Source organism: Serinus canaria, chromosome 19 (genome assembly GCF_022539315.1).
Source record: "Serinus canaria isolate serCan28SL12 chromosome 19, serCan2020, whole genome shotgun sequence".
NCBI classification, from domain to species: Eukaryota; Metazoa; Chordata; class Aves; order Passeriformes; family Fringillidae; genus Serinus; species Serinus canaria.
The window spans coordinates 538,237-560,422 of NC_066332.1; the positions used below are offsets into that span (position 1 = coordinate 538,237).

Sequence of the window (22,186 nt, forward strand, 5' to 3'; positions counted from 1 at the left end):
GACCACACTGGGAGCTCCCTGGAACACACAGCCAGCCTCCAGCAAGGCCCCCTGTCATCTTGGCTGGGTACTCGGATAATGACATTTAAGTAAGAGTTACTTTAGAATTTGTAATGTAAACACACATGTAGCAAATACAGAGGTGAAATGGGTCTGAACACCATGATTTCTAGTATCTAAATCCCTGCATTTACCTCTGACAGCAGAGAAAATAAATGTCTAGAGGAAAAGTAAGGTTAGGTAGCATTAGCTCTTTGCGTGACATTTACCACATAAGGCGATGATGTGACTGCTGTCTTCATGTACAAATTTCCGGGTGACAGCTTCTTCCATGATCTGCTTCACCTAAAATGAATAGAGAGAAATGATTGCATGATCCCAACAAAATCAGCACAGCACTTGCGAGTTTCAGTTCCAACCACTGCTCGCCCCTTCCCCCTCACAACAGACAAACAACTCCCTCACATCACGTTTTGCAGGGACCAATGGATTTAAACAAACCTAAGGGTTTGTTAATAACAGCATGAGGAAACCTCTGGCAGAACAAGGGCAGGTCTGTTTGGGGTGTGCCCCCATAGAAGGCAGATTTCACTGAGCCCACAGTACCCTCCAGAGAACTTCTCCAGCACAACTTTTGAAGAGCTGTGAAAGACTTTGGCCTTCACAGTCTCTCTGCTCATGAAACCAGATTGTGTAGCTGTATCCCTTTTCCACCTGTGCCAGTCTGCTCTTTTTCAAGCACAAAGCATCCCTGAGTGACACAGGCACACGTTCCCAGAGAGGTTTAGGGCCACCTTCCCCCTACCTGGGAAACAGGGAACATGCCACAGCAATTACAAATTATGCCTTCGAAGCTCTGCTGCACCAAAATCAAAGTTCCTTTCCAGTTTCAGGGCTTAAGATGTGTCAAGCTCTAGAGGGAGGGAAATCATTGCAAATTACCGACTTTCAAAAATTAAAGGAGGAACAGACAATTCTTACAATGAGGCTCTTGGCAAGAGGCTGTAGTCACCCTCCGTTCATCTGCCAGTGATTTCTCCCCAATGGCTTCCTCAGCCTAACACCACATGAAACCTCACTGGTTTCCAACTCATCACCAACTCATTTATCAGACACTCATTTCCCCCTGGCCGTGGAGAGCTCGCTCTCTTCCATATACAAATCAACCATAATTTTTGACTTCTCTCATTTGTGAGCTACAATTACAGGGTTATGACACTCTGACTAAACATATGCCAATTCACTTTCAATATATGGAAGTAAGTGCTACCATGGCAGAAGACTCAACCAGACACACCCCTCTTCCAACATTTAGAGCTAACTGGGTACCACATCATGGCACTGACAGGTCCCAAGGTTTTGGGCTTTTTCCCTTGGTGCTGGACCAGGAGAAGCTGCAGGTGCAGTGCTCCTCTGACAGCTGGGCTCTGCAGCTGCCTGTGGAGGTGCCTTCTCCGGTTTGAAGGGCTTCCTCCTCCAGCAAGACCATCTGTGAGACCAGTTCTGGATGCTGTAATTAAACATCCCCTCCCCCAGAAATCCTCTTGGGGCCTCTGTGCCCACTCCTACACCCCCAGCCCGGCTGGCAGCAGGCTGCAGCTCTGGCACTTGCTGCACGAGCCTTTCAACACATGGCATTTGCCTCACTCCAAATTCTGGATCAAATGGATCCTCCAGAATTTGTGCTTCTTATCAAACAGGAGCCCTCTGAGTGGCAAAGAAAACACTGGAGGGGAAAAGGAAACATGTAAGAGGCTTTGAAAGTAGAATGTGTTTTATAGCTGAGGATTTCAAAACAAGTCGTTTGCACTTTATAAAACCTGGCTCGCTGCTCACACCTGAGGCTTGACAATATAAACTTTGAGCCAGGCAATTTGTTTTTTTCCTGTGCCTTTTCTGACAAGGCTGTTAGAACTTAGGACCTCACAGTGAAGCAGCTAGAGGTGGAGGAGTAAGAGGGTATCAAGGAAGAAGCAGAGGTGTGAGGAGGACCCGTGAATGGGCACTCACATCTGGACTATCCTGAGTACTCAGCAACACCTTTGGCACAGTTTCATTCACCCAAGGAAAGGCTGAGGTACTACTGGCAAAAGGCAAGTGAGTGCCACTGGCCTGAGGACAGACTGAGTCTGGCCTGGTGCAGCACAGTCACCACACTGGCAGGGATCACACCAGCCTGTGCACATACAACTCAAGGTCACAGACACGACTTCAGGACTGCAGACCATGAAATCAGTCTCAGCATCCCAGAGAACATTAACTGGAATTCACATCTAACAACAGGGAGGAAGAAGAGTAGTTTCAATGACCAAAAGCTCAAGTGCTCAGCAGCTAATTCATTGCCACCACACATTTCCCAGGAACACCCCAATCAGCTCAGTATGTTATTTAGATCCCCATCAACTGAAATCTTAAGTGTATAAAAACTGAGGAAGAGAAGTGTTTCAGATTCAAAAATCGACACTACTTTTCTAGAGCAGCACCATGCAGTGTCTCTGAGGAGCCCAAACCCCAGACTCCAGAGCTAAGGACACAGAGCAGGCTCTCTGTGTGCTCCCCACTGCCACTGGATGCCAAGCAAGCTCCGTGCATTTTCTGGAGAGTGACTGAATGTTATTAGAAAACATTTTTAAGGCATAGACAGGATATGAGAAGATTCAAAAGCTGGAATGCAATGTTCTTCAATCCCACGTCATCCCTCACTGCCACGTAATTCATGGATGCTCCAGGCAAGGAGCTAAAGCAAGTGCTTCTGATCAAATGGAACTTTTTTTTTACTTGTTTCCTTAATTCCCTTGCAATATTGCACAGCTCCTCACAGGGAATTCTGCTGCTTTGTCTCTGTTCTCGGGAGGCACTTGACAATGGAGCTTTTTGAGCCCAAGCCTCCACACACACCCACTGGCAGCTACCAGCAGACCTGACCAAACTGCAAATTAATCTCATTAACAGAAACATCACCCATCTACCCCCACAGGGAAGGGATGTGCAAGGGATGGAGGGCTGCTCCCAGAGCCTGGAGGGGAGCCTGTGCAGGTGGGAGGGAGCAATGGGGCCAGTGTCTTTCTCCCACATCCTACAAGGGTTAAACTTTCAGAAGCAGTCAAACACTGAACCCATACCATAATACATGGATTATTTATTAAGTTTCACTCAAGAAATACACAAGAGAAATGCCTTTATGTTTAATTTTTTTAAATTTTATTATAAGAAAACTTTAGAAATGGTAAAGAATGCTCATAGCATACCACAATAACCAGGAAGACAGTTAATTCCTATAGCATTTTTTCCTCAAAGGAAAAAAACTAATGTCCACCATCCATATCTTCTTCAGCTTGGGCAGCTTCTGCTCACCTCCTTTATTGACAGCTCCTACTGCACTGACTCCTTACTTCTGATGAAAGACTGGTAGTGTAATAAAAGCTGTTCAATAACTATTGTGCTTCTGCTCAGAAGTCCTTACATTTCAGCTGCAAGTTGAGCAATTGAGTTTCTGAAGTGCTCTGAAATTGTTCAAGGTAGAACTGCTAAGGTTATTGTTATCCTGTTTGTTTCACAGCCAGAAAGTACTGTTTAAATCCAGAAATGGCAAAACCCTCCATTTCAGGAGGCAAAAGGAAATGGCCAGAGAAAAAAGCCTGTTTTATGAGTCTGCTTGTCACAACAGATTTTCCTGCAGAGAGAGATAAATGCTTGAAACGTGAACTTCCAAGCGGCCTCAGCATGAATCCCAGCAGTTACATTTTCAAAACACATTACATGTCTTCCTTTCTGTGAGAGCCAACAAAATACATTCCCTACCAATGGGAACTGAAAGGAAAAGCCCATCTGAGGAAAAGCAAACAGCATTAAATTTACCAAAGGAAAAATGCAGAAGTTTTAGCTGAGAGACTGAGGCAAAATAAACGAAACACTTTGCACCAAGTGACTTTGGAGATAAAAGGACAAGGGAAGGGGACCAGGGCTCTGAGAACAGACACGGACATGGAGTCAGGTTTTCCCAGCAAGCAGGCAGAAGTGGCTGTATGAAGTCACACATGTTAAAAAATGAGATTGAAAATTCTACTGGAGAAAGTTACATACAGTCATTAAGGGCAGCATCATCTGGTGGGAGGTTACTAGTGGCAGGTTACTAGTGGCCCATGTTCAATTCCTGCCTCTGTCAATTGATTATTGAAGACAAATAAAATCTCCATCTTAAGGTCTCCAACTGCAACCTGAGCCATTTTCTGACTGTGAGCACAGACAGGAGCCCTTCCACAGGTCTGTGAGGGCACAGGTAAGGGGTGTTGCCTCAACCTGCTTGTAATCAACAAAGGCTCTCATGGCTATTTTAGACTGGAAAGCTCTGGCCAACCCTAAAAAGCCAAGCCACTGTAAGTGCTCTAAAAGAGCAGTGGTGAGGACTTGGGAGAAGGAAAAAACAAATCAGAGACAAAACAAAAATGCAGATGACACAGGAGGTACAAATAACACTTTCAAGCATTATTCAAGTAATTTAAAAACCAGAGTCCAATTAAAAACATTTTAGAGACTTTAAAAACAAATTAGCCTCAGATTTTTTAATTACACACCACTACTTCTCCTCAGTTTGGGCTGGCTTGGGTTATAAAAATCCATTTCACTTTCCATCTCATGCATTAGCACAAGATTGCAATGTTCACACTTGGAAAACATTTATCAGATTTATTTATATATTTATGCATTACTCAGGAGAGCAAGCGCACCCACTTCTAAATAAAACCTTGCACTGCCTCAGCTCCAAGGTTCTGGTTCAAGCAGAAATTTCTCATCCAAGTGGCATGTTTGTGGCAGCATTCAGCAGGTACCACCTGCCCAGAGCCAGCTGTTGGCTGGGTCATCCCGGGACACAGTCCTGCCGCTCCACACGCGGACTGTCCTTGCCGTGTCTGTCCCTGCTCTGCCCTTCCACGCTCCCCACACTCCCTGATGTGCTCTGATTCCAGCATTAATGAGTACCAGGACATGGCAGTCGGGCTCAGGAACCTTGGCTACAGCAACAGCTTCACATCTGAACTTGGACAGCTCCTACTGCTTCCCCAGCAGAGGGGAAGAAGCAGGAGGGCAGGCACCTGTTAGAAAGACTTGTTTCTGCTGTGATGGATAAGCATTACACCTCCACTTCACTGCTGTGTAATAACCGGCAGCTACACGCAGCTCACTACAGCCAGTGCCACAAAACCACGAAATCCGACACTTGGGGGCAAGGGGAGAGGTGGCCGCGGGCAGCCCCAGCAGGAACGCGCTCCAGAGGTGCCCACGGTCCAGAGCTTGGACACCACCGGCACCTCCTCCCGCCCCGGCAGGAGCCTGCTCTGCGGCAGGAGCTGCTCCAGGGCGATGCCATCCGTCCGTCCTGCCGAGCCGCGGGCAAGGAGCGCCGCCCGCCAGGTACGGAGCAGTGCCGAGCACCGCCCGCCGCCCAGGAGCACCGAGCGAGGAGAAGCGCCGCCGGCCCGGCCACGAGTGTGAGCGAACACCTCCGCTCAGGTACGGGGGCTGGGCTCTGCACGTACACACGGCTCTGACTGCCCCAGCCCGGCAATGTCACACAGGTGTGCGCGGGAACAACCACCCAAATTAACCCTTCCAGGGCACAGGTGCTCTGGCACCTGGGAGTCAGCTGGGCTCACCCACGGGCACCTTAGAAATACCTTTCTTACCTCCGACTTCCCCCCCTCCTCCTCTAAAGCTCCCAGGTAAGGAAAAAGTAATAAAAAAACGAGTGCTACGGGAAACACAACCGCCGGGAAAGGGAGCGGGAGCCGATGCCAGCCTCCTGCCGCGGCAGAAGTTCCGCGAGCGGCATCCCGGCTCCAGGTGCGCCCGGGGGAAAGAGCGCCGAGGTTCTCCGGAGCCGCACCGCCCGCCGGCCCCGCCGGGGCACAGCCGCGTCCTCGGCGCCAGCCCGCACGGGCGCGCACGGCCGCGGCGGCTGAGCCGGCTCCCCTCCGAGGGACCGGCCCCGGGAGCGGCCCCGGGAGCGGCCCCGGGAGCGGCCCCGTCCCCGCCCGGGCCGCAGGGCGTTCCCACGCGGCGCGCGCTGCGACCCGCGGCCCCCCGGGGCCGGACCCCGGGGCTCTGGCCGCCGCACAGCGCCGGGGGCTCCCCCGCCTCCGCCCTCACCTCCTTCTTCACGTTCCACAGCAGCTTGTCCTTCACGGCGTCCGCCGAGCAGCTCATGTTGGCGGGCCCGGGGCGCTCACAGCTCCCGACCCGGGCCCGCCGCCATCTTCACCGCGGCGTGACGTCAGCGGGCGGGGCGGGGGGCGCCGCCCGGCCGCGGGGGGGCGCTGTGCGCGGGGAGAGGCGCGCGCGGACCCGGGGGGACAGAGGGACAGGGGGGACAGAGGGACAGGGGGGACAGAGGGGAAGAGAGGGGACGGAGGGACAGATGGACAGGGGGGATAGAGGGACGGAGGGACAGGGGGGAAGAGAGGGGACGGAGGGACAGATGGACAGGGGGGACAAGGGGACAGACGGGACAGACGGGACAGACGGGACAGCGGGACAGCGGGACATGGAGCAGGCGGGACACGGATCCCACGCTCTGCTGTCAGCCCCGGTCCGGGAGCTCCAACCCTAAATCCTCGGTGGGGATCGCATCGGCAACACGGAACAAAAGTTCCAGAGACCCACACTACCAATAAAAAGGTATGATGTTGGAGAAAAATCACAGAGGACAAAATATAACACTTTATTAAAAATTAGTGTTCTATTTCCTTTTAATGCACAGGTGAAATACTTTAATCATCAGATAATTGATTGTAAAACTGACCCTTAAAAGTTAGGCATGAAAATAAAACGAAGACTGAATCTCTAAGAAAATAACTTGATCACAGAATGTCAATTTAAACAAGATCAGCAATCATATTTGTTATCCTCTGGATATAAAACATCATAGAAATCCCAAAGAATCCTTTACTCTCAATAAACAAATTAAGCGTCAGCCACCCTGTGAGGTAGGGGAGGGTCTTACTCATTCCATTGGATGAGAAGTGACACACACGCAGAAAAGAGAGCCTGCCGTCTGTCCCTGAGGAGGGCAGAGCTGGAGCAGGACTTGCCTCCAGGCACAGCCTGTCCCACAGCACAGGGGAAGGGGCTGCCAGGTGAATGCCAAGGATTGTCTCAGAACACCACCTCATTGTGTAAGGCAGGGGCTGCTGGGCAGAGCCATCCAGCTCAGGTGTATCTCCAGCATTGCCTGGAGAGGATTCTGTCTGAAAATGAAAAACCTCGAGAAGAACAAAATCAAACCAAGCCCACAGTAAGCAATGCCCACTCAAACGCAGCTCTGGGTGACAGCACGGCCCCTGCAACACCCTCCCTGTCCATCACTTATTTTCTGTTTTAACCAGAAAGTGCAAAAGATAAAAGTCACTGGAGTGGGAGATGGCAGCAGGACAAATGTCTCCTGTTCAGAATGTCAAGGAGAAGGTTAAGCAGTGACTTTGGTCCGGGTGCTGAGCTGAGCCCTGCAGAGCTCTCTCCTCTGAGCCTGCTGCCCCATGAGCCCGAGCCTCCCCCCCTGCAGAGGGCCCGAGGGGCTGGCAGGGCACTGGCACTCCGCGTGGGAAACACCCCGTGGCCCTCTGGACAGGGCTGGGCACAGCTGGCACTCCCACTCACTCCCTCCCTCATCCAGGGCACTGCCTGAATGCACAAAGCTTTCACTCAATTTAGGAGTGAGGAGGGACAGCAAGTCCTGTAAGAATGGCAGCTAATGTGGTTACAATTCCCACCCTACAAGAGGAGCAAAAAGGCTCTTTTTTCTCCCAAAGGCCACTCCAAATTCCCGGGCACACTGTTCATGCACCCACTGGGGATGGTCTGGGTGAAGTCAGTACAAATCTCAACTTGCAGACAAACACATATAATTAGAAACCTGTATTGTCTTAATCTGTGTTAAATTTGAGCAGAGATCCTTGGAGAGCTCACTGCAAACCCATCAATGCTGCCTTTAGACTGTGCCATCCTGCTCCCTGCTGCTGCTCCTGCCCTACACTGGCTGTAAACTCATGTTCTAGAATGCCTAGAACATTCCTGTCACAATAATTAATAGCCTTCATCATGCAAAGACTGCTTCAGGTGAGAATACAAAGCATGTGTGACATCTCAGCTGCAGTACTGGAACTGATCAGAACCTGGTGGGACAGAGACTGGAGCAGGGCAGGATTCTGGGGCAAGGCAGATTCAGTGACACCCCGTGCTGGAGCAGCTCCAGACACACAGGACTCAGGAGAACCCACAGAGAAATGAAAAGGATATCTGCACGTATTTCAAACGTGCATAGCTGCTGACAGTTCCTACTGATACTCCACGTTCCACAAACACCAAGAAGATCCTTTGCACTTGGTAAAAGATTCTCACAACCCAGATGGCTCTCGAAACTGTCTGCTTCCCAGGTTAATTAATCTAAATTCAAATCAGAAATGAATACTGCTTGCTGGCCATGGGAAATAGGGAAAGGAAAATGAAACCAAAACACAGGCTTTTCTCTGCTTTTTACAGTGTAACAATTCAAAGTTGGGTCCATTTTGTTCATGAATCCTGTGAGCACAGAAAGCCTCTGGAGTAGCACAGGGATCTGACATTCTCTTTCACACACTCCTTCCCAGAAAAAAAAGGCAAATATGACATTTTTCTGCTTATAACTTCATTTAAACACAGTTTTGTAAGGCTATCAGCATCACTTACTTACTCTGTTAACATACACTACGATAGTAACAAGAAAAAAATAACAGAAATCATTTTTCAAGAAACAGAAGTGCCACATGTTTTTTATATGGCATCAGCCTTTGTTACAAGACAGAAAAAGTACAAGACAATAACTTGAAGCTATTAAATGCAGCACAAAGACCCCATCATTGCAGCCTCTGCTGGTGCCTTCTAATTAAATAGCATTAGTGGAGGGAAAAAAATTTAAAAATCCACATCACACTCTAGCAGAATTAGAGAGAAATACCACAAAAATCTTTGTTGAAACTAAATCTCAACAGCTGTATTTTCCCTGGCATAACAGAATAACCAGCTGGAAAACAAAAACTTACAGAAAGAAATAAAAAAGAGACTGCTAGGATTATTAGAGACTTCAAGAGGCCTTTCACAAGAAGGCAGGTGCATCCCTGTGCAATGCTGCTTCCTGAAGGTGAGAAGAATGAAGTGAATCCTGCCACATGTAGAGGCAAGAAAATCCAAGAAGTCTGTTAGTGTTTTCTTACTAATCCACAACATTTTAATTTTCAAAAACCTTAATGAGTGCAAATAATTTTTTGTTCCCTCCCCTGCTTCTATTACTCCCAAACCATCTAGATCTCAATTCTCCTTAGGAACTCCCTGCAATAATTTGGGATCATTTTGCTGTTAGGCTTCTGCAGTAATTTTCTTTAAATCTTACAGGTGGATTTGGCACTGGTCAAAGCAGTTCAGGAGTGACCATTGTGGAATCAGGAGCTTCGTGACCGAGTATGACATGGGAACACAAAGGCAGCTGTGGAATATATCCAAAATATCCCTGGCTCCAGTGGGCAGCCAGCAGCAATAACCATGACAGTGGCAAAACTGCTACCTACACCTCAAACATACAGGCAAATGTTTAAAAATACAATGGCTTTTCATACTGAACTTGAAACCGTTTCCAGAAAATTTCCAGAAATTTCCGAATTTTCAGAGCAGACTTATTTCAGTTTAAGATCCAGTGTAAGCCACCTCTCTCCTGCGCCCAAATCCTCTTGCAGTTCCAGGCTAGAACAATATTTTCACAGATGTTTTTCTTCCTTAACTTCTACCCTCTAAAAGGGATTCAGGACACAGAACTTGAATTCACATGTTCTAGCCTTAGAAAATACTGTTTGCCTGTACTTCTCCAGCCACTGCAATTTTTCCCCCGCTGCTTGAGAAATTTAACATCAAATAGCACTTTTAGGCCACAGGAGGAAAAGAATGTAAAACCAATTCCCCAGATTGCCCTTGTTTATATAAACAGGATTTCACAGAGACAAGCTTCAACCAGGGCAACAGTGCCACAATCTGCTCAAGTTTGCTTACTTCAGGTTTTTTCCCTCACCACACCCATTTCCCTCTCTCCCAGGACAAGTCATTACCTACACATTTACATTTTCAGAGATTTCCATTTTTCTCATGGAGAGGCTGATGACTTGATTCTTACCACTTTGTAAGAGCTTGCCTTGGAATCAATGAGTTTTAAAGACATTTTCCTGGAACACAAACCTCTGCAGGTGTTCGGGGGACAGGGGTGGGAGAGCACAGGTGCAGCTGACTGGCCAGCTAAACGTTTCTCCTGGGGGTTATCCCATGTAGGGTCTGCCAAGAGCAGCCACATTCAAGCTCTCTCTTCAGTATCTTGATTTAATAACTGCAAGTTCCATTACACAAGGCTCTGAAAGGGCAGCTGTCTGGAAAGAGCTGTTCAAACCGCCCCACCTGACTCAGGAAGAGCAGTGCTGGTCACAGCAAGGGGAAAACTGGCAAATCGTTAGACAGGAAAGAGCAACCACAACCCGAGAGCCAGCGTTCCACGTCCCCCTCCCCAGCAGGAAGAGGGGCCAGCCTGCAGGTAAAGCACAAGGTGCACAACTCACACCTCAGTTCTCCAAGCCCTTGGCCTTTAGCGCAGCTTTGCGCACACAGATCCCCGCTGCTTTTCCAGGGGGCCGAGGCGCCCCGTGAAGTTCGCTGTCCAGGGATCCCCCTCTGCCCGGGGACGAGGGGGTGAGCTGGAGCCTGCCCAGGGCCCGGCCCAGCTAGTGGCCGAGCTGGCGGTCGTCGTAGGTGCTGTACCTCTTGACGTGGATGCGGCGCACGCGCTCGCGCAGCTCCAAGCCCTCGTCGTCCTCGCTGTGCGAGGCCTGGCTGCGGCTGCGGCTCGTGGCCTCCAGCAGGGAGTTGTCCGGGACTCGGGGCGTCTCGTACAGCAGCACGTTCAGGGTTTCCTCATAGATCCGTGCCTCGGGGAACTCAACCTGCAAAAGACAGCACGTGTCCTGTTCCTCAGCCGTGCAGGATAACAACTGCAACACACGCCCGCACGTGAGCCATAAACCCACACCTTATAAAGAGTAAAAATTTCTGGTAGAGGGTTACTCCCGCCAGGTCACCTCCCTCACCTAATCTTTTGGATTGCTCTAGAAGGGAATACAGTATCTCTGATTCTTAACATTGGACCCCGGTAGCCTCAGCTGCACCACTGCAAATTCAAAGTTAACTCCTGAAGTTGGAGAAGCTCTGCAGACTCCTGAAGCTAATCAGGACTGTTTCTGACCCGCAGCACGGGCAGGTGAAGCTCCATTACCTTGGTTTGCTTCTTCTCCGTGGCGTAGACGATGGAGGTGCAGCACACCTCGGCCAGCTTGCGGCCCTGCCCGTAGAAGGACCAGCAGCAGATCTCGTCCCCGATCACGTCCTTGATGAACAGCACCCTGCCGTTGAACCGCAGGGACAGCTTGTCAAACAGCTCGATGTTCTTCAGCAAGTTGTCATCAGAGTTACTGAAACACAGCAACAAAAGCAGGAACAGGGCTTTTCAAGCAGCCATCTCTGCCTGTTCCGCCAGCTTTCAGCACTGATCCAACTGCAGAATACAAATAAGTAGTGACTCACTGCCGCATGCTGCCAAGAAAAGAGGGGTAATAGCCCATTTCAGATACTAATACACTGCTCTGACCCCATGAGCAAACACGCCAGCCTTTAGAGGGCAACTTACACAACTAATAAGGACAGCACAATGTCCCAAACCATTACATCAACTATCCACGCTCAAGATGATCAAACCCCCCTTCACTGAAGTTCTCTGGCTTGATGACAGCAGAAGTCCAGAGCCTGTGTGTGCTGGAAGGGCCATGTGCTCTGCATCCTGCACACCACAGACACACTGCCAGCATGGATACATCATTTTAAAAAAGAACTTTTATTGACAGACATGCAATGTAGGGCCCTAATTACTTTTCAAAGCAAGATACAGTTGTCAAAACCCAAAACAAGCCAAAAGAAGCGAAGTTGGATCATTCATCATCATCTTCCACTCCCACAGTCAAAAAGCAACTTTTCCACTAAAGTGAGGGGGAAAAAGAAGGGACATACCTGGTGTAGGAGTACTTATTGTTGCTTCTATTATACAGCAGTTTAACAACAGGCTATTGGGAGTGAGAGAAGAGAAGAAAAGGTAAGTTCTGTGTCTCAATACATTTAGCATAAATCCACAGCTGAAAAGAGCAGTTACTTTCATTGATGACTCTATCAGTCTCTCCTCTTCTTTTGGAGAGGTGATAATAGGGATGCTGCAGACAGGTTCATACAAGTCTTTCTTGTCCTGTTTTAATGAAAGAAGAAAGAGTGGAAGTAAGAAAGGAATGCTAAAGCTGACACTGCTGCTGCTGCCTCCTTCAGCCCCTCCAGCCATGTTCCCAAACGCTGTGATGCACAGGAAAAGAGCTGGGTTGCTACAGTAACCACACAGCTTACCTTGATCTGCAACCCAGAATCACAGCACAGATTTCTCATCCCCGGAAGGCAGCAGTAATTGAAATATTGGGATGCAGGTGGATGTCCTCAGCTATAGCCAGGACAAGGTCTAGTCATACTTGGTATAAGTGGGTTTAATATTACATCTTTTCTTGAAGAAAAGGATAGAAGGAGTCTGCATAGTTTTAATCAACTCAAACCACTGCACAGAAGAGCATCAGCCACTGTGAACTGAGCACTTGGCAGAACAGGATGTCACCAAGATGAGCCAGCCCTCAGGGACACAGAGCAAAACCCAAGTGTGGGCAGGACAGGCCGTGTCCCCAGATCCCTGGGGCAGCACAGGCTGCATCCCCAGATCCCTCACCACCTATTTACTAAATCATATCTTAAAAATGCCTTGTACACCTCAGACTTGGTGCCATCTCTAAAGCTATGAAATAATCTCTCAAGTTGTCTTAAGTAAATTTTATAAGCCAAACACCCATGAAACACTTCACAGGATACTTCTGTTCTTACCTGCAGGGCTGCTTGGCACATGTCCACTAAGCCCTGGATGAGATAGTATTTGGCTTCTGCCATCAATGCTTTGATCTCCTGCCTGTGTTTTGGAAGTGCAATTGTGTCATCTCTGAGATAGTTTAAAATTGTTCCAAAGTGCTTCCCACACCGGTCTATGAGGATCCAGCCTGAAAAATAGCCAACACATTTCAGTCACCTCAACACAACAGGCAAGGAAAAGCTCCCTGGAGAGGTTAAACAACACTGAGGTTTCCTGACACTGCTCAGGACACTTCTCCCATTTCACCCAGTGGAAGTCCTTACTGGCCTTTGAGCAAACTGAAGCTGGCTCAAAACCAGAACATGACAGTATTGTCCAGATGTTCCCACTGCTTTCCAGCACCCCAAAAGCACAGCCCCAAGCTAAAACCACTCAGCTTCCAGCACAATGCACTGAGCTTGCTGTAGGAACCCAACTGCAGTGCTACACTGTGATGCTGGGCAGTCAGAAACTTCTGAGAGCCAAGGAAGGACTACAAGAGAGAATTCACCAATGATTGCAACAAGTAGATATGGGTAAGTTCTGTGGCTTAATAAGGAGGATTTGGCAAGTCTCCAAACACATCTGCTGCTGCTGTTGGAATTAAAGAGAGAGAAATGTTCTGAAGATGCTAAAAGGCAGATCAGCCCAGAAAACCCAGTGTGGGGGAAAAGCTGTTCTAGTCCCCAAAGAGGAGCAAAGAACAGGACAGACAGCTCAGGAGGAAGCACAGAGGGGATGAAGCAGAGGAAGAAGTAGCAAACAGGACACATTCTTGCAATTTTACAAAATCCCTGAAGTCACATTCCCTAAGGAAACAGGATGTCTGATTGCTGCCAAACAATGCAGGGTTAGGATGCACACAGACACAAGGCTTAGTACAGTGCCAAACCCTTTCCCATAACATGGAAGGCAGGAAAAAAGTGTTATTTTGGAATCTAGGTACAGAAAACAACCTAGGAAAGTAAGCTAAACCCCTGCTGGACTCTCCAGCTGGAGCTATCAGAACATGACTCTCATTTTCCATCCAGGCTGAGGCTCTTAGACAAAATTGCCTGTTCTGCCCTTTATAATGTATCAGGGATTTAAAATATCCTGTGTCCAGCTGGAAGTGACACACTGCCTGACTGATTCCTAAATGCTGCCATGGCACCATGAGCCACGACTGAAACATGCTGCTCAGGAAAAGAGGAAAAAAAAAAGATTTTTCAACAAAGCAAGGCAGGCTATTCTGAGCCTCAACACTGGAAACTGCACGTCCCTCCTTGTGTGCGTGGTTTGAATAATGCCACTGCTCGATGTGACAGAAATGACAACCCACAGACTGTCTGCTCACTCTTTACAACACCACCACCAACCTGCTCACCAGCTGTGAGGGCAGGAAAGAGGACCGGTCCTTCCCCAGTTCATTTGAGTAACAAAACCAGGTATTTCTATAAAGCCAAAGGATTGCTAGCACCAACAGGACTCAGCTGCCTAATGTTCCCAGTTATTTTTGGCATATATCATTCTCTACATCCTTAAGGGAGTAAAACCACTACCAAACCCCAGCTGTTTTACAAAGCTGTCAGCAATGAGAGCCACACCCTTACCTTCCTTGTCGGTGAGCACCTCCATCCTGCCGCTGAACATGGCCTTGAGCATGGTGTCATGCCTGGTGAGCACCTGCACCGTGGTGTAGTACAGGGAGCCCCCGACGTTGAGCCGCACGTACTTGTTCCCCAGGCTGCCGCCCTTCAGCCCGCCGGCCTTGGGCTTGTGGCCCGTGGCCGGGCACAGGGCGCTGCCCAGGCAGGTGTCCCCCGACATGTCCTTCTGCAGGTAGATGACCACCCTGCAGCGCGTGGGCCGGGCCGGCCCCGCCGTGGTGCTGCTGTCACGCCTCAGCCCGCCAGGACGGCGGGGCAGGGGCCGGCATCACCGAGGGGTCAGCACGGCCGGGGGTCAGCACGGCCACTCCACACACAGACCGGGATGTCACTCTGCGGAAGAGACACTTCCTAAGGACACAGCTCCACACAACCTGACAAAACACGATTCAGCCATTTTTCAGACATTTGATGCAGCCAGTGTTGTGTCACACTTCTGAGGCACGTGAAACTCTCCCGACTTCCTGTTGTCCTATCTCCAGCCAACACTGCAAACACCACACGGCAGGAGGGCCCGGCTCACACGCTGCTGGAATTCAGTCCCCCCCTGGCTTCCCAACAGAGCCCAACTCTCTCTGAGCCCAGCTGAAATGCCCTGGAAGAGCTTCCTGCCTCTCCTTCAGCTGGGGTGTGTGTGCATCCCCCTGAGCAGTGCTTGTTAACCTTAGTTTGACTTCAAACTGGAGACACAAATGTCTCTTCAAATGCCTCAACACTTATGGACCATAAGGTTCTATTTTCTGGTAACTCCTTTCATTCAAAACTCTCCTGCTTCATCCTGGAGCCCCGACCAGTGAACATGGTTCTAAATTGAAAAGAAAATAAACAAGACTCCCCACCACTGATACCTTGCTTTAAACCCTCAAAATCCCCTTTTTAGTACAGTGGCATGTTTATAACAGCAGCCAGACCGAACCTGTGAGGAGTCAGGAATCCAGCCTGTCCGACCGAGCTCCTCAGAAGAGCTGGCGGTCAGTGCCGTCCCTCCAGGCAGTTTCTCACTGCTCGGACCGAAGAACGAAGCTAAACACCAGCAAAGAAGCTAATGCCCCTGCCCAGCCAGCGCGGGAAGGAGCCAGCACAACTCCTCTAAGCGGTCACTGAGGAGCTGTGAGGCCTCTGCTGTAAACAGCCAGAGATCTTTAATTACCCCTTTTGACACGACCCAAAGCTCCCCACATCCCTTCCCGTCCCTTCCTGTCCCGCGTGGGAGGCAGGACGGGCTGCGGAACAATGGCCCCGCAACGGGACCCGCCCCGGCCCAGCACGGCCGGGAAAAGGAGCGACCCGAACGGCTCGGGGGGAGCTGAGGGCAGCGGGGCGGAACGGGAGCCGGCCCCGCGCGGGTCACACCGAGCGGCCCGCGGGCCCCGCCCCGGCCCTGCCGCGGCCCCGCTCCGCCCGAACCCCCCGCGAACGGCGGCACGGCTGGGACAGGCTCCGTCCGCCCCGGCCACTGGGGAAGCGAACAGAGCAGAGCAGAGCAGAGCCGGCCCGGCCCGGCCCGGCCCGGCCCGGCCCGGCCCGGCCCCGCGCACCGCCCGGCCTCTCTCACTCACCCGCCGCCGCCGCCACCGCCGCCGCCGCCGCCGCCGCCGCCGCCGCCCCTCAGCCCCGGCCCGCCCCGGGAGCCGCCGGCCCGGAAGAGTTTCCCCGGCTCCCGGCGGGCGCAGCGCTGGCGGAGGCGGGGCCGGGCCGGGCGGTGCCGGAGGAGCCCGAGCCCGGCAGTGCCGGCTGAGGCCCCGTTCCGCCCCGTTCCGCTCCGCTCGCTGCCCCGGCGATGGCGCAGGCGGCGCTGGGCGCGGCGGGGCTGCACTTTGACGAGCTGAACAAGCTGCGGGTGCTGGAGCCCGAGGTGGCGGCGCAGACGGCGCAGCTCCGCGAGCAGTGCCGGGCCTTCGTGGACAGTGAGTGCCGCGGGCCGCGCCCCTCAGGCCTTCCCTCGCCCTTTCCTCGGACTCCGCCCGAATCCTAAAAGCGTCCTGTTTTCTGTAAACTCTAAAAAACTGCATCTAAAAACTATGCGGCAAAGCAGGAGCATTAGATTTCTTTAGGGAAGTCCTGGGTATCACTTCACGATTTTTTTCTTTACAGAAACAGCAGAATTTCAGAACATAGTGGACAGCTTGATTGAGCTCGTTGACCAACTGGCCAAAGCCGTAGAAAGTGAGAAGATGAAGGTACTGTGCAGTAAATTCCTCGTTTCTTGTGTGCACTGTCCTGTGTGGGGCCTCTCTATCCCTCCCTCCTTCCCTCTCTTTACAGCAGAAGCAACGATTCTCTGTCAGCATCCTGCTGGCATTCCCCTGGGATTAACTGGGCCTTTAAAATTGATACTAATGATAATGTTAATCAATAATAATGAATTAATGAAACTTATGACAGTGTCATATTACTCACACATGAACCAGTCTTGCTCTCCCTGCTTGTCTATATTTCTGCACAGAAACAGAACATGTGCTTTTTAATCACTCCATCTTGGTAGAAATTGTCCTCCAGAGGCAGGAGAGGCCTCTGGGAGCCTGAGCTTGTCTGGCTGTAGGACCAGTGCCCAGTTTGTGTCCAGTGGAGTCACAGACTTTGTTCCTCGAGTTTGGGGAACACCAAACTCCCACCAACCCCTCAGGAGCACAGCATCCCCCTATGTTATTGCTGGTGTGGCCTCACAGTCAACCTGCTGGGAGGGAAAGGGGCTAAAGGAGTTAACCAAAAACCCTCCGCACATCCCTGCCCTGTCCTGCCAGGCCATCGGGGCACGGAACCTGCTGAAGTCGATTGCAAAGCAGAGAGAGGCTCAGGAGCAGCAGCTCCAGGCTTTGATAGCTGAGAAAAAGATGCAGCTGGAAAGGTGAGTCTTGTGCTCAGTGCTCTGGGGTGTTGTGCAGGCTGGGAAGGCTCAGGGTGGACACAGGGCTGACTGCCTGTGCTGAGGGACCCTTGGCTGGTTGAGACAGCCCCACCTCCATCAAAGGTGTGTCCTGGCCAGAGCACATGGGAACAATGCCACAGGCCTGGAGTTACCTTCAGGCCCTGCAGTGAACCAAAGAAGGTTCATCCCTGAGCACTTCAGGGCTGAACAGGGGCAGCACGGGCTGGGGCAGTGCAGAACACCTGCATCAGCCTTGTGTCTGGCTGATAAAGAGCTGCTCCGTGTGACTCAGGCACCTGCTGCCTACAGGTGACTCACACAGGTAGCCCAGCTCCCCTCCCCTGAGCCCCTCACACGGGGGTCCTGGACCCCCTGTTTTGTCTGGCAGGTACCGGATCGAGTACGAGACTCTCTGCAAAATCGAAGCGGACCAGAACGAATTCATCGACCAGTTCATCTTCCAGAAATAGAGGATTTTAAGATAAAAACAAGCTCACATGGAAACTTGACCATTCCAGAATCTTGAGAATTTCAGAAATATGCAATTTCCACTGTGCAGGAGTGCAGATGGTTTGTACAATGGAGGGGCTGTACCTCGGTTTGAGTGTACCATGGCAATAAGAAGGGCTGACAGCTCACAGCTGCACAGACTGTTCTGGCCTTTGATTTTATACCAGTTTTGTACAGTCAGTAGTTCTAATTCAAATTCCAGTTGAATTAATGCTACTGGTGCTTTGTTGTGTCGCTTTTTGAAGTGTACAGCTCTTTCATAGAAATCAGAAAATAAATTATCATTCTCAGACTGTCTGGCTGTACCAGAATTAGTTGCTCCTCCTCTGTTTTTTTTTCAATGTAAAGGTTTACACACAAGCAGCAGTATTGGATCTGTATCTGCCTATGTTACTTATTCTGTAGAATTATAAAAAAAAGACAGAAATGTATGATTTCCAGAATGGACCAATTACAGGTACAAAAGAGCAGAAACTACATGAGAATTAAGAACTTTGAACTGTTCCTGAGGAATGTCCATTCTGGACTGTCATAATATGAGAACTGAATCCTTTGGGCATTGTTAGGATGGAACACCAGACTGATGAGGGAAACCATTCCAAGTGTCAGTGGCACCAGGAATGCACAAACTGTACACTACCAACACAAGTGTGAACTCAAGCCTCGTGTTGGAAGTGCAAATAGATGCATTTTGTGTATGTCCACAGCACTTGAGTGTGGAAATGCTGCCCTTTCCGAAGCCTGGGGAAGGCTTCAACGTCACACAGTGAATAAAATGTGCCAGCAGTGCCTGGGCAGCTTCACGGGGCCCATCACCTCTCCAGCCTCCAGATGAAAGCCAACCCCAACCACAGAACTTCTGTCTGTAGTGGTAACATACCCATGGATTTACTCTGTACTCTCCACCACCTCATGGTCACTGCAAGTTCCTTCAGCCTTTCCCCGAAGAAGACTGAATGCAGTTTAATGCATTTAGTTATTTATTTCCATACCAGAAGAGATTTTAGGGAAGAAAGAAATTTCCAATTCCTTGGTTACAATTCCTGAAGTACTTCAGAATCCTCTGGGCAGTACTCCTGGTTGTCAGGGGTCACTTTAAGCATTCACTAATCCAGATTTTGGCACATTTATTATTGATCAGACATTTATAATTAATCAAAATGAAGCAGAGCAAAGGCAGTGGAAATTTTAAAGGAAGGGGCAAGGACGTTAAGAATCATGATAGGATTCGAAATGCTTCAAAAGAACAGCTTTGCAAATCTGTGTGTAATGGGTTGGGGATTCTTCAGAATATGTGGTTGGAAGACAGATTTCCTACTTGAGTGGTTTCCAAACAGTCATCTTGGGAAAAAGGACCTTGGAAGAACAGTATCAGCTGCGGTGTGAGTGAGTGTGTGTGTGTCCCCTCACAGAGTTACACATCAAAGGGTTAAAAAACCATTTTCCTGGGACAGAGGCCCTGCACAGACCCGACCCCAGGCTGGCCCAGGGCCCTGCCAGAGCTGTGTGTGATCGAAGCAGGGCTGTGCACTCCAACCAATTCCATTTTCCTTGCAGCAGCCAGTGCAGCCAACACGAGGGAGACGTTTGTCCCAGAGGACTCTGCCAGCGCAGGGTCGGAACCAGATGCAGCACAGGTGTGGTGTGTACGACCTCCAGAGCCAGCTACTTCCTTTTCCTCTTCTCCACGTGTTTGTAGTGGGGGTTGCAGAGCATGGTGAACAGGAGCAGCAGTGGGATCAGCAGGTAGGGCAGGTAGATGGAGAGCAGCACCAGGCGCTCGCGCAGCGTCTGAGGGCCCGCGTGCTCCGACTTGGAGAAGTCGTGGAACAGGATGTGGGCCAGGATGGCAAACAGAGTGGTGGCCACGTGGGTGGAGTAGATAATGGCAGGAGTCCTGATCCATCTGCAGCCACCTGTACAGAAGCAAAAAGGAAACAATATTTAAGTATTTTGAAACAACCAGAATTCCGAGTGACAGAACACTGACTGCTGCCTCTCTGCCAGGGTAAGCCATCACTCAGATGGAATAGGGAGCAGAAAAACCCTCTACTAGTAGGAACCAAGGAAATTTCTCTCCCCTGATGGCAATTTAGAACAAAGGGGTGATACTGAAAGATCTAAAGTAACAAAATGAGGACACAGGCTTTACCCAGACCTTTAGCTGGCCTGGAAATTAGCCAGATGTCAAATGCTGATGGTGGTTACACAAATAGCTGCATCTGACAAGGGCCTGTAGTTACAAGGTTTTGTTTCTGACAAACTTTATTCCATGCTGCTTTCTCAGGTAGAACACTCATGTGGGCCCTAGCAGCCCAGCCCTCTGCAGTACCTCCCTCAAACCCCCAGTCACAACACAGAAACGTTCTCTGCTGCACAGCAGCAGCTGTACTGCAGAAATGCCCCCAGGACATGCCCTCAATCACCCTGGTTCCCCCCCCACCTTTCAGGAAGGCGTAGGCAGCGATGGGGAAGAAGGGCAGCTGGAGAAAGGCTTCACAGTAGATGAACGCCTTGAACCACTCTGGGGGCTGCAGCATCAAGGGGTCCCTGAAGGCAGTTGCATACTGCTGCAACAGGTCTGTCAGCTGAAAAAACCCAAAACAACAGTCAGGCACTGAGCATCCACCACAGCAGGGCAGAGCTCGTAGTCCTCCATGGGATGAAGCCACTAGGGTGTGAGCCCTTGGTCCTGAGCAGGGCTGGGGGCTCCTTCCCAGGGCTGCTGCAGAGGAACAGCTCAGCACCGGGATTTGGGCTCAGGCAGTTGCAATTAGTTTCTGACAGAAATGTAAACTCCGGCATGGCTTTACGCTGGACTTTGAACAGAGAGATATGCATTGAGATCTGCTGGTTAACTATTAATTAGAAATGGTTCCTATACTGGAGTAATCCTACAGGCAGTTCTGATGGCAAAAACCAAATCACCAGCTGTAAAGCTCAAACAGGAGATGACAGCCTACTACACCCTAACGATGAGGGCTGAACTAATTATCTGCCATCCAACTGTTATTTTAATTGATTTTATGATATTCATTATCTTCTATGATTTTGTTCAAAACCCAGCAAACCAGATTTTTACGAATAAATTCGTAAATTTGGCAGGCCTGCTCCTGCAGCGGCAACAATTCCCTGTTGCATTTTTGGCAGGAATTTGAAGGAATCCCGGGATCGGAGAATGCCCGGGGCCGCAGGAGCCACGTCCGGGGCACGTGGCGCCGGCCCCGCGCTGCCGCAGCCTCCGGGCGCGGGTTCCGAGCGCGACAGCGGGACAGCGAGGCCATTGCCACGGAAAGGATGTCCTTGGGCAGTTGTGAAACAACCACAGCCCGCTCTGGGCAGAGGAACGTCCCCACCGCCCGTTCCCGGGGCGAGCAGTGACGCCGCACCAGTTCCCCGGGGGCCTCCGTGGGACGGGGACACGGAGCGGCCGCCACATCCCCGCCTCAGCTCGGGGCAGCAGCATCGGCCTCAGCCGCCGGACGCGCGGGTGAACAGCCCTCTCCCGTTCCCACTGCCATTCCCGTTCCCACTGCCATTCCCGTTCCCACTGCCATCTCCCGTTCCCACTGCCATTCCCGTTCCCACTCCCTCTCCCGTTCCCGCTCCTCCCCAATGAATGACCCGGCTGTGACTCATCCCGTGGCACCAGCACCGCTTTTCTCCCAGACGCTCCTTCACACGCTCGCTGCAGTTTCTCTCCCCCCCTCCCCCGATGTCTCCACACACGAGATTCGGCGAAGGCCGCCCCCGGCCCCATCAAACCGGCGGATGCCCCGCACGCACTGGCGGAACGAGCCTCGGCCCGACCCCCGGCCCCACTCACGGCCCGCGGCGCGATCCCGGCGGGCAGCAGCGGCTGCAGGTCGATGAGCGCCGTGATCGGGATGTGCGAGATGAAATAGAGGGCGAAGAGCCGCTCCCGCCACCGCGGAGCCGCCGCCATCGCCGCGCCCGGCCCCGCCCCCCGCGCTGGCCCCGCCCCCGCCACGCCCGGCGGCGGCCACGTCCCGCGGCACGGCCCCGCCCACGTGCCACACCCCGCTCTGGTCCCGCCCACGTGCCACACCCCGCTCCTGCCCCGCCCCTGTCGGTTCTTTCCCTGCTTTCTTT

At 51.1% G+C, this 22,186-nt stretch overlaps 4 protein-coding genes across 13 annotated transcripts in view; 1 reads left to right on the plus strand and 3 right to left on the minus strand.

Moving 5' to 3' along the window:
• The window catches only part of SGSM2 (small G protein signaling modulator 2), a 36,623-nt gene extending 30,340 nt beyond the window's left edge, over positions 1–6,283 (minus strand). For all 10 annotated transcript variants that reach the window (XR_007779156.1, XR_007779155.1, XM_050981890.1 and 7 more), the window contains exons 1-2: positions 6,148–6,283; positions 270–345 (exon numbers count right to left, since the gene is read on the minus strand). Coding sequence is in view for 8 of the 10 variants with exons in the window: in XM_050981890.1 (XP_050837847.1) it covers positions 270–345; positions 6,148–6,204 (133 nt within the window). In the remaining 2 variants the exon portion in view is untranslated. The remainder of the gene's footprint in view (positions 1–269; positions 346–6,147) is intronic.
• Positions 6,284–6,683: 400 nt separating this feature from the next.
• Positions 6,684–15,857, minus strand: TNFAIP1 (TNF alpha induced protein 1). The gene is made up of 6 exons (XM_009094847.4): positions 14,638–15,857; positions 13,024–13,193; positions 12,263–12,352; positions 12,124–12,176; positions 11,336–11,531; positions 6,684–11,006 (listed from the first exon to the last, which is right to left on the minus strand). The coding sequence occupies exons 1-6, from the start codon at positions 14,852–14,854 to the stop codon at positions 10,788–10,790; spliced, it is 945 nt and encodes a 314-aa protein (XP_009093095.1). The 5' UTR covers positions 14,855–15,857; the 3' UTR covers positions 6,684–10,787.
• Positions 15,858–16,368: 511 nt separating this feature from the next.
• Positions 16,369–18,384, plus strand: IFT20 (intraflagellar transport 20). The gene is made up of 4 exons (XM_030233204.2): positions 16,369–16,601; positions 16,789–16,874; positions 17,439–17,542; positions 17,952–18,384. Exons 1-4 carry the CDS (start codon positions 16,475–16,477, stop codon positions 18,031–18,033), a joined length of 399 nt encoding a protein of 132 aa, XP_030089064.1. The 5' UTR covers positions 16,369–16,474; the 3' UTR covers positions 18,034–18,384.
• Positions 18,385–19,183: 799 nt separating this feature from the next.
• On the minus strand, positions 19,184–22,043 carry TMEM97 (transmembrane protein 97). The gene is made up of 3 exons (XM_030233201.2): positions 21,900–22,043; positions 20,517–20,661; positions 19,184–19,989 (listed from the first exon to the last, which is right to left on the minus strand). The coding sequence occupies exons 1-3, from the start codon at positions 22,017–22,019 to the stop codon at positions 19,739–19,741; spliced, it is 516 nt and encodes a 171-aa protein (XP_030089061.1). The 5' UTR covers positions 22,020–22,043; the 3' UTR covers positions 19,184–19,738.
• Between the last annotated feature and the right edge of the window lie 143 nt (positions 22,044–22,186).